The 12,217-nt window shown below is 41.9% G+C and overlaps 1 protein-coding gene across 2 annotated transcripts; it reads right to left on the reverse strand.

The window, feature by feature from the left end:
• Window positions 1-6,774: 6,774 nt before the first annotated feature.
• Window positions 6,775-11,531, reverse strand: C16H12orf43 (chromosome 16 C12orf43 homolog). 2 transcript variants are annotated; one of them, XM_053369245.1, is made up of 6 exons: window positions 11,348-11,524; window positions 10,653-10,698; window positions 9,856-9,954; window positions 8,867-8,940; window positions 7,561-7,654; window positions 6,775-7,158 (listed from the first exon to the last, which is right to left on the reverse strand). In XM_053369245.1, the coding sequence occupies exons 1-6, from the start codon at window positions 11,496-11,498 to the stop codon at window positions 6,801-6,803; spliced, it is 822 nt and encodes a 273-aa protein (XP_053225220.1). In that variant the 5' UTR covers window positions 11,499-11,524; the 3' UTR covers window positions 6,775-6,800. The 2 variants fall into 2 exon arrangements, with proteins under 2 accessions (XP_053225220.1, XP_053225221.1); XM_053369246.1 differs by lacking the exon at window positions 9,856-9,954 and having other exon boundaries at window positions 11,348-11,531.
• Between the last annotated feature and the right edge of the window lie 686 nt (window positions 11,532-12,217).

Here is a 12,217-nt window from a genome sequence, read left to right on the forward strand (position 1 = left end):
TCTGAAAATTTTCCAATCTAATCTCTCAGTATGCATTTCTTATCTTCCCTATTACATTTCAAACTCATAACCAATATTTCTATCTTTTTCTACTTTGTAACACTTCGTATATTTCTCCTTGCAAAACTTATTGTAGTCCTACTAGCGTAATTTGTTGATTACAGTTGCTCTTCAAATAATTCATATACTTCTTCCAATCTTCTGTAAATTTCTGGTTCCGCAGGTTTTGAATCCTTCCTGTCATTTTGTCCAATTCTGCATAGTCCATTAATTTCGTCTGTCATTCTTCTTTCGTCGGAATTTCTTCTTGTTTCCATTGCTGGGCTAACAATACTCTTGCCGCAGTTGTTGTACATAAAAACAATTAAACATCTTGCCTATTAATGTCCTGACCTATAATACCAAGTAAAAATGCTTCTGGTTTTTTTAAAAAATGTATATTTCAACATCTTTTTCATCTCATTATATATCATTTCCCAGAAGTTCTTTACTTTTTTACATTCCCATCACATATGATAAAATGTTCCTTCTTTTTCTTTACATTTCCAACATTTATTATTGGTCTTATACATTTTAGCTAATTTCACTAGTGTAATATACCATCTATACATCATTTTCATCATATTCTCTTTCAAAGCATTACAGGCTGTAAATTTTTTCCTTTCATTCCACAACCTTTCCCATTCTTCAAGCTGTATATTATATCCAAAGTCTTTTGCCCAATGTATCATTACCGATTTCACTTCCTCATATTTCAAATGCCATTCCAACAGTATTTTAGACATTTTAGACATTGTTTTACATTAATTGTTTAATATTTCTATTTCAAATTTTGATTTTTTATCATCAAATCCTTTTTCCTTTAAATCCTCTTTATATATTTCATTGACTTGGCGATAGTGCAACCAATCATTTACATATTCTTTAACCTCTTCATATGGTTTCATTTTCCATTTATTTCCTTTTCCCCCCAACAATTTCTCATAGGTAACCCAATTTTTACTCACATTTATCTTTTTCACACTCATAGCTTCTAATGGAGATAACCACCATGGTGTTTTACGTTCTAATAAGTTTTTATACCTGTCCCATACCTCATTTAAGATCTTCGAAATATGTGATTACCAAATCCTTTATGAATTTTTGTTTTATTATACCATAGATATGCGTGCCAACCAAATCTATTGTCATAATCTTCTAATCCAACAAATCTGTACTTCTTAACAGCATCCATTCCTTTAACCAACAGAGGCACACCGCTTCATAGTACAACTTCAAATCTGGCAGGGCGAAGCCCCCTTTCTTTAACATCTGTTAACAATTTTTATTGTATTCTCGGTTTCTTCCCCTGCCAGACATATCTTGAAATTGCTTTTTGCCATTCTTTAAAAACTGCTGCCCCCTAGATTGTAGGAATTGATTGAAACAAAAATAACATATTTGGTAGCACATTCATTTTTATAGTTGAAATCCTTCCCCAAAATGATAATTTAATTCTTCCCCATATTTTCATGCCTCTCTTAATTCCATTCCACACCCGTGTATAGTTATTTTGAAATAAATCTATGTTCATTGTGGTTAACCAAATGCCTAAATACTTAACTTTTTTGACTACTTCTATACCAATTTCCTGCTGCAACATATCAACCAACTCTTGTTTCATATTTTTAACTAATATTTTAGTCTTGCTTTTGTTTAATTTAAAACCTGCTACTTTTCCAAATTCTTCTATTTCTTTAATAACTTCTTTGGCATTATTTAATGGTTCATTTATAGTTAGTATTCTATAGTTAGGGGATTCTGAAAGAGACACCAGGAAGAACTTTATGATAGCGAGAACTGTCTGACAGTAGAAGGGGCTCCTTCAGAAAGTGGTAGACCTTCTGTGGAGGTTTTGAAAACAGAGATTGGATGGTCATCTGTCATGGATGCTCCAGTTGAGATTCCTGCATTGCAGGGGGTTGGACCAGATGACCCTCAGAGTCCCCTTCCAACTCTGCAGGTCTATCATTCTACAATTAGACATAAGGCTGCTTCCTACTGGAGAAATACTCTTCCTCTGAGCTATTTAAAGGTAAAGGGACCCCTGACCATTAGGTCCAGTCGTGACCAACTCTGGGGTTGCGGCGCTCATCTTGCTTTATTGGCCGAGGGAGCCGGTGTACAGCTTCCGGGTCATGTGGCCAGCATGACTAAGCCGCTTCTGGCGAACCAGAGCAGCGCACAAAAACACCGTTTACCTTCCCGCTGGAGTGGTACCTATTTATCTATTTGCACTTTGACGTGCTTTCGAACTGCTAGGTTGGCAGGAGCAGGGACCAAGCAATGGGAGTTCACCCCGTCGCGAGGATTCGAACTGCCGACCTTCTGATTGGCAAGCCCTAGGCTCTGTGGTTTAACCCACAGCGCCACCCGCGTCCCTCTGACCTATTAACCTCTTCTTAATTTCATTGGACACACCAAATCTGTTGTCAATAGTTGGCCAATCTCCATTCAAATCTCCTGAATGCCTCCAAATGCCTCAAACTGCCAGGAGGAGCTAGGTAAAGACAACCCCCTCACCTTTGGCCCTCCCCACCTCACCCCACCTTGCAAAGCCAGCCAGAGGAGTTTTACTTTTGATGCCCAGGACTCAGGTCTCCTCGGCCGCCCCCTCCTTGCCTGGGGCTCCACATGGACTGAGAGGATAACCAGGTCTGTCTGGCTACTGAAGCAAGGAGCTGTTGCTCCTTGCTTCCACTTTAACTGCAGGTGCCCCCCCCCAAGGGAAAAAGCAAAGGCTAAGCCAGAAGCTGGAAACACTTCGAGAGCAGAAAAGGCCCGAGGTATCAGCAAATCCACACGGCCAGCAATGGCTGTCATATGACCATGGCAAAACCAGAGTAATAAATGGCGCAAGTGGGAATTTGTTGCCATTTAAAGGTACTGTACAATCGCATATTGCATGCATCTAACTTTTGCAATTTCAACCTTGAAAGCTGTCTGGTTGAAATTGCACTTTAAAAAAAAATATGCTTTTCAGGTTTATACATTTCACTAATTTCACAATCATTTTAACATTTCAAAACTCAACTTCCATCCCCCTCTTTCTGCAGTTCTTTAAATTCATTTTTAATATCTTCTGGATACCCAAATTAACTTAATTTGCTCATTTATTCATCTTCTTTAAATACATACAGTGGTACCTCGGGTTACATACGCTTCAGGTTACATACGCTTCAGGTTACAGACTCCGCTAACCCAGAAATATTACCTCGGGTTAAGAACTTTGCTTCAGGATGAGAACAGAAATCGTGCTCCGGCGGCACAGCGGCAACAGGAGGCCCCATTAGCTAAAGTGGTGCTTCAGGTTAAGAACAGTTTCAGGTTAAGTACAGACCTCCGGAACGAATTAAATACTTAACCTGAGGTACCACTGTACTCTTATAAAACTACAGGTTATTACAATAATCCTGCCAAAGTTTTTATCTGTTTATAATTTATCTGTTTATTTATTCAATAAACCATTTCCATTCTTTTATTTAAAAATCTGTTATCTCAATTTCTTATTCGTCCGGTGAGTTTTGCCATTTCTGCATATTCCGTAAGTTTTTGTATCCATTCTTCCTTTGCCGGGACTTCTACTTCTTTCCATTTTGGGGCAAGAAAGATTCTTGCTGCTGTAGTTGCATACATGAATAAGTTTCTATATATTTTAGGTAGTTCTGTCACTATAATTCCCTGTAACACGTGCGATTTCAACGCCAAAGCATTCAGATAATTTCTCCATAGAAACCGCCATTCTGGCGGTTCCCTCACTGCAAGAAGTGAGGTTACAGGGAACCAGGCAGAGGGCCTTTTCTGTACTGGCGCCCACCATGTGGAACGCCCTCCCATCACAATGTCAAGGAGATAAAGAAGTATCTGACTTTTAGAAGACATCTGAAGGCAGCCCTGCTTAGGGAAGTTTTTAATGTTTGATGTTTTATCATGTTTTTAATATTCTGTTAGTAGCTACCCAGAGTGGCTGGGGAGGTCCGGCAAGATGGATGGAGTATAAGTTGTTGTTGTTGACGGAGTATAAGTTGTTGTTGTATTATTTTTTGTTGTTGTAAGTCACTTGGCAAACAACAACTAATAATAATAATAATAATAATAATAATAATAATAATAATAATGGAATTGTAGAGCTCTCTACAATTCTCTCCCTAAGAGGAGCACTCTCCCTAAGAGGAGCAGGCTAGCTTAAGGGCTGCAGGGCACATACAGCTCTGCTCTCAAACACGTTCATTTCTGCAGCACCCACAACTTAAGGCCATTGCCCAACAGTAGGGCCAGCTCTGCAGAAACCCTCAGAATCGTCACAGTGCCTCCCTGCTGCTTCTAAGTGGGTTATGATATTGAGGACAACCAAGTTCCCATTGGAAAAGTTGTCCTGCATTAGCTACCAGGCGTCAGAGCAAGTGCAGTGAAGGTAGATTAAAGAAAAAAGAAAAAAGGATCAACCTCTGTGAAAGGAGATGGAGAGAGACGGCTCTGCTTAAATTTGACCGCACTTCAAGCAGATTTAATATCATACAAAAATAAATTTGATAATGGGTCGGTGGGCAGGAAGGAAACAGAACCAACTACGGAAGGCCAGGGATGGTCATGTGAGATCTCATGGGAACTTTGACGGCTCCACGAGATCTCACAAGAGCACCCCAGAACCAGCATGCTCAGTGGGTCTTGCCCCTCTAGCAAGGCAGAGAGCTAAAACTCCTTTTCCGCGCAATGTTAACTGCAAGCAGCTGAAATCCCACAAGTTAATTGTGCATAGGGTTCAACCATTATGCACGTGCTACAGTAAAACTGTAGCTGCAGCAGACACTAACTGGAATGTCAGAAACATCTGTGAACTCAGCTGTGCACGCCCTTCTGATGGCCCTGGAGCAAGGACATTTTCTGCAGTCATTTCATCACCAGAAGCTGAAGTAGCCGCTTCTGCATGCCTGGCAACTGCAGCCAAAATTACACCATGGAGCTCATGGTCAGAAATATCCCTGAGACCCACAGACAATTAAATGAAATCTTCAAAGAGGATAACAAGGGAGGATTCACTTACAGAGTTTCCAAATTGCAGAAGGATGTTATAGATGATAAGTCCAAATTATTAAAGAAGGCGTATAATATACTTTTGGAATGGGAAATTAAAGATGAAGAAGTTAAATCAGTAATGATTAAGTGGGCACATGATATAGGTCACAATATACAATTTGAGGATTGGATAAGGCTTTGGAAAGTGAATTTGAAATTTACAGATTGTATATTGTTGAAAGAGAACTATATGAAGATGATGTATAGGTGGTATGTGACACCAACAAAATTGGCAAAAATGTATAAAACAGAACAAAAGAACTGTTGAAGATGTACAGAAGGGGAAGGTACATTTTACCATATGTGGTGGGATTGTAAGATTATTTTAAAAAATGGGAAATGATATACAATGAATTGAAAAAAATGTTTAAAATAACATTTGTTAAAAACCAGAAGCTTTTCTGTTAGATATTTTAGGACAAGAGCTGCCGAAAGAAAAACGGACATTATTCATGTATGCTACAACAGCAGCAAGAATCTTAATAGCACAAAACTGGAAAACTGGAGAAATACCATCAAAAGAACAATGGCAAGAAAAGCTGATGAATTATACAGAGTTGGCAAAGTTAATGGATAAACTGCGTAAAAAGGACAATAGTGATTTTGAAAAAGAGTGGGTACCTTTTACAACATATTTGCAGAAACAACAAAAAAAGGACACGCTGGCAGGATTTAAATAAACATTTACAACTTTATTTACAGAGAACAAGAAATTTAATAATGTGACAACATAGTACTATATACAAACAGCAGAATGTAACATTTGACTTAATAAACCAGAAATGGAAGCCGAGGGAAGTCAATAGGGAGGGGGGAAATTGGAAAATGAATGTTATTGATATTGGATATTTGTTATGAGAAAAAGAAAATCAATAAAAAATATTATTATTATTAAAAGAAGAAATATCCCTGAGACGACATTACAGGGGAGATGGAATCAGTCTGCATCAAACTGACATGCCTGACAGGAAGGCACCCATCCACTGCCATTATCAGTGTTTGACAACAACAATGACCTCTGTTCAGCCTGCCCACCAAGTCGATCATAGCTCACTGGCCACACGGGGCAGCTGAGCTGAGCAGGGGCCCCAATGAACCTCTTGGTTTTGTGGCTTGAGAATATAAAAGGAGAGAGAGTTGTCGAGCACTTGGGACAACTAGATCCATGCCTAGTGGACAGCCTGGGAGGTCACAAGCTGTGCAGACCCAAGAAAAAAAAATGGGACCCAGGAGAGCCATCCACGGATGCCACTGCCCCCACCTGAGCAGTCCAGTAAGCAGCTCCAACAAGTCCTCATTCTCTGTAACATGGGGGGCTCCCCCTGCGTTTTTACAGAGCATCCCTTGCGGCAGGGAGTGCCAAACTAAGTTCTTTGATTCCGTAAAATATAAAATTCAACAACTGTGTTTCCTTAAATGCAGGCCAGACCAATCAAGAGCCACATCAGGTAACTCTTCCTAGTAACTAATTATTACTACTAGTTACTAGGAAGAGTAAATAATTTGAATTGGAATACAAGAAGGGGAGGTATGAGGAGGTCAGGGAAATATGTCATTGAAAATTAAGTATTGAGAACTGTATGTGTGTTTTTTTTGCTTTTTCCTTTTTGTTTGTATAAAATTGGAAACAATAAATAATTTTATAAAAAAAACAACTCTTCCTAGTAACAAGTGTCAGTAAAACATCACTCCATCCTTATTTCCACTTTCCTCTTTTTCGTTTTCTTCTTCCTCTTCTTCATCATCACTGCCATATCCTCCGTACTCACGTTCTCTCCTCTCCTGCTTGCTCCTTCGAAGCCCGAGGCCCCCTCAGTCCCATGATGTGCTCCTTCTCTGGCCTCCTGCTCACTGCTATTCTCTCCATTCACTTTTGCCTTCTTTTTCCTCCTCCTCTTCTTCTGGCTGGGCTCCGTGGCCGGGCAGTGGTGGTCCTGGCTGGAATCCTGGAGCGCTGCTGGGAGGCCGCTATGCTTCAGGATGTCTGCTGCTGTCACCGTGGCTTCCTGGCACCTCTGCCATTCTTCGTCACTGTCCTGCTCGCTGGAAAGAGTTACAGGCAAAACGGTGGTAGAGTTAAAACCTTGGAATTCGCTCCTGCAGCCACCAACTTAAGATGGCTTTAAAAAGAGGATCAGACCAATTCACGGAGAAGAGGGTTATGGATATGGATGACTACTAGCCATGCTTATTATAAATTAATCACTATCGACACACCTGGGAATCCCAAGTGCTGGGGAAGGGAGGGGGTAGCCTTCGGAGCATCGCAAGGGTCGGACACAGCGGGGTGGGCGGCCTGGGATCCCCACCCCCTGCTGCAACATGTGTAAAATGCTGAACCTCCCCATCAGAGATGAGTCCTGCCATCAGCTGCAGCCTCCAAGCCAGCTGCCTGGCTGGCTAGTTCCACCTCTGTCATGCACACCTGCCAGAGCAACAACTCACCTGGAGCTGCAGTACCGTTGCCGTCGCCTTCCCGCAGCCTGAGGTTCTGGCTCCCCACAGTCTCCTGGCACTGATGAGGAGAAGAGGCGGAAGCCTAAGACATTGGAAGAAAAGCAGGGAAGTTATTAGGGCACCCTCTGTGTTGGGGTCAGACCAGGACCGCCTATCCAAAGGGCATGTTCTCCAACCCAACTAGGCATTTTGTGTTTTCGTTTTGTATTTTTGTGCTGTGAGCCACCCTGTGGTCCTCGGATGAAAGACAGTATATAAAGTTAATAAATAATAAAAATAATAATAAAGACTACAGTCATACCTCGGGTTAAAGACGCTTCAGGTTGAGCGTTTTCAGGTTGCATTCTGTGGCAACCTGGAAGTAACGGAATGGGTTACTTCCGGGTTTCGCCGCTAGCGCAAGTGCAGACACTCAAAATGACGTCACACGCATGCGCAGGAGCGGTGAATTGTGACCTGCAGATGTGCAGGCGCAGGTTGCGTTCTGCTCAGGATGCGAACGGGGCTCCGGAACGGATCCCGTTCGCATCCAGAGGTACCACTATATTGGAGCGAGAGGCTGGGAGTGCAAGTGGGCCTCGCTCTGTTAACCAGCAGGGCAGCAGGTATGGCTTCTTGGAATTCTACCAGGCCTCACCAAACCAGGGGCTTCATACTGCCTGTCAATCTGAGAGCCTGGTGTTGCATACACCTATCCCTTACTGTGCCTGAAGTGTGTTCCACAGAGTACCGTGTTTGCCGTCAGAGGCCAAGTCTTCTGTGGATGGAGGGTGGTGGCACAGAACTGGCCTTTTCAGTGGTGGCTCCCTACCTTTGGAATGGTCTTACCAGGGAAGAATGCCTGGTGCTATTGTTGTCTGTCTTTAGGCAACAGGCAAGAAGACACTTGTTTACCAAGCCTTTTTAATTTTTGATTGGGAAGGTACTTAACGAGATTTGTGCTCATCCTTTAAGTGGGGCAGGAAAGGACTTGTTCTTTTAAAATATATTGCTGGGTTAGTATTTTAGTTTGGTGGTATTGTTGTTTTCCTACTTGGTTTTAATGTATTAGTTCTTTCTATTTTTATTGTGGAAGTTGCTTTGAGACACCCAACTACAAAAATGTGAATAATAAACACAAAAACCTAACAATAAAATATTTGAGGTTTGAGGATACACAGCCCCAGGCTCCAAGGTCCTTGCTTCAAACTCCAGAGTTCCTGACACAACAAGTTTAGAATGCACATACACAAAGAATCAAAGCAACACTTAAATTGATATAAAGCATTTTAGATTATGCAGAGAACCCACTCACCATCGTCTTCAGTCTCTGAGGACTGCAAATTGTCCTGTGCAGGTCCTGGAGAATGCTTCAAAATAGTAATGGAGCTAAAAGAAAGAGTTACATTTGCACAACGATAAGGGAAACCAGGGGTCATGTTAAAATACTGGCATGACACAAATGATACAGCAAGCCTAGGAGACTCATTGGTTGGTTAGGTTTTGGCCAGACAATCTGGTACTCATTTGCCAGTCCAGATTCCCAGTTTTCATTCTCATGCTTATTTTTTGTTTTTGTTTTTAAAGAAGCAAGTCTTTAGCTCTGATTCCTGCATTGTAGGGGGTTGGACTAGATGTCCCTTTGGAACCCTTCCAGTTCTGTAATTCTGTGATTGTAAAACCAGAGCTGAAATGTGCAGGCATTATTCCATCCACCTGTTATGGGGAAACTCCCTGCTGCAGTCAGCTAGGATTGACCAGGAAGTAGCAATAATACCCACAGAGACAGTAAATTCTAGATGTAGTGACAGCTGCCCAGAGATGGAACTTCCTGGATTCTTTCATAGCTATTTTTCCCTCTCACCTGGAGTGGAAGTAATTTTTTAGTCCAGGATTTTAGCATGCCTGTGATTGCATGACCTGCCCCTCCCTTCCTCCCTCAAACAAATGTAAAAAAGACAGGAGTTTATGTTCTAAGACAAGTGCTTTTATTTAATTTTACAAAGTTGCTTTTTTATTTTTTTCAAAAAGCTTTTTATTTGTTCCTTAATATGCTAGTTATCCATGACCTTGATGACTGAAGTGCATTAAACTTGGGGCTGGCTTTGAAAATGGTTTTAAAAACTCATGGTCATGCTATGCCAGTGCTTTACCACCTGCCTTTAATCTGGAGCACTGGACGTGTCCTGAAGAATTCCTGCACCAAAGCAATTTCTACTTAGAACTCTCCAAAAAATATGAACCCTCTTTTCTCTGAGGGAAGGGCTCAAGGAGCATCAATGTCACACCTTTGAGAACACATACCTGTCCAAAATTGCTCCCAATTTCTTTGCAACATGAGCTCGGAATTCTGGAGTGGTCTGCAGCTCATTCCCATCCTGCCCGTGATCGGAGACCTTCTCTCTGTTTAAAGAGAACAAACTACTAAATTATCTTGGAAGTTTGTAGCAAACAGTTCCCTTTGCCTTGAAAAGAAGAAGCTGGAATCAGATTCTGAAAACTGTAATGAGCCAGCCAGAGGGATGTGCAGTATGAAAGATCTGGGTGAGAATGCCAAGCAGAGAGACCAAATATCTTATATAAACACATTTGGCACCAATTCAGGTTGTCCAATACATGACATGGAGGTATGAGAAACAGACTTATAACTCACCTAGGGTTTTTTTGTTTTTGTTTTAAGATCTAGGTAAGTACAGTTCTGCTATCCTACCCCTGGGTAAATTGGAGAAAAGCATAATTAAACCTAGAATTATGACCAGCTTTCTGGCAGAGGACTCAGGGATGCATTTAGACCAGCATGCCTAGTGAGAGCCTCTTGGGGCTAAAACATGTCAAAAAGAATGGAAACGGTTGTGGAACAGAGTATTTCCTTGGAATAGGGTATTCCCTTGTTCTTATTATATATCTTTATCCTCAATAAAAACTTTATTACCAGGGGTTCTTGACTTTGCACAATTTTGCCTTTGCATGCAGACCCATGAAACCAAACCGTCACATAAGTGGCAATGTACCACATGATTCTTATGGCTATGTAGCTCAAATTTTAGTTTCTAGTAGAACAGAACACAATGCTCAGTAAACTTTCAAAAAAGCAAAGTTACCTGATGCTAAGTTCAGCGGATGGCAACTTGATCTTCTTAAAGTTACCTGCAAAAAGTTAACAATTAGGCCCAACATGAAAGCGAAGTTAGTTCAAATTCATTAGCGAGCCCTTTACAAAAGCAGTTTACAAAAAGAATAATGCAATAAAATTATTAGCAAAAGCAATTATTAAAAAAATTAAAACCAGCAACAAACTAAAAACACATCAGCATTCTAGATATTGAGGTAGGCTTGCCTAAATGAAAATGTTCTTAGCAGGTGTCGAAGAGTAAGAATACAGTGATGTTCCAAAGCGTAGGTGCTGCTACACTAAAAGATTAATTTCTGACAGATTTTTGTTGGTGCTGCAAAAAAGCATCAAAACCTTTGTGGATCATTGTTCTGAGTCACGTGACTCGAGCCAATCTTTAATTGACTTTAAAGGCTTCTTATCCATCCATAAGTCTAAGGCAGGTATATGTGGCCGTTGGCTTTTGGAGCCCCAGCCCCTATCAGCCCCAGCCAGGGATGACAGGGGTTGCAGTCCAAGGAGGCTGCAGGTGCCCCATTCCTGGTTTTAAGAGATCAACTGGATACAGCCCTATTTCTGGCACACACACAAAAAGATTTTCTGCAGGGCTTTTTTGGGATGGCTAAAGTTTCTATCTAGAGAGAGGAAGGTGCTGCCAGGCCTGCCGCTCAGGGCTCTCCCTACCGCCTTTGGGCACCAGCAGGGCCGCTGCTGCTGCTCGCTGCAGCACCGGATCCCAGGCAGCCTCCCGGAGGCGCCCCAAATCCTCCTCCTCCTCGCTGCTGCTGCTGCTGCTGCTGGCTCTCCTGGTAGCCGACATGATGGAAATCCCCATGGTCGCAATGCATCCTGGGGGCTGTGGTCCAGACCTCGTGGCTCAGCCCATCCCTAGCCCGGTGCCCTCGGAATTGGACTACAACTCCCATTAGCATAGCCAGATGACGCTAAGTCCGATTACTGTGCTGCCTGGGGCTGATGGGAGTTGTAGTCCAAAACTGTTGAATGGAGAAAACGACCCTAAATATCTTCATTGGACTGGTCAGCATATTTGTGGAATACAGAACACAGAACACTTAATTCACCGTCAGAGAGTGATAAGAAGAATAACGAAGAAAGGCGGGTTTGGCTTAATTTATATTATATATAAGCCCTGCTGTTAGCTTTAGATCGTCCATCCATCACATAGGTGCCCTTCTCCTCAGTCTTTTGAAATTGTAAGGTTTCCATACGGACACTGCTTTTCTCCACTGGCCTGAGGCGCCTCATCACAGGTATTGCATATGTCCATCTCAACTTCGGAGACTTTTTGGCTACACATAAATTTCAATATTTGTCTCACCCAGTTATTAGTTTAATGACGTTACTATAACACGGCACGTTCCATGGCATGCTGTGTTGCTCTTACGCTGCTAAGGCTTGCCCAAACAAAAATGTATAGCAGGCTTCCGAAGCAGCAGCACCTCATCAAGAGGCAGGGAGTTCCAAAGTGCAAATGCTGCCGCACCGTGTCATGAATCTTTCATTCTTCTCCTCCTCGCCTATTTCCATACATTA

The sequence above is a fragment of the Podarcis raffonei genome, chromosome 16 (genome assembly GCF_027172205.1).
Source record: "Podarcis raffonei isolate rPodRaf1 chromosome 16, rPodRaf1.pri, whole genome shotgun sequence".
NCBI lineage: Eukaryota > Metazoa > Chordata > Lepidosauria > Squamata > Lacertidae > Podarcis > Podarcis raffonei.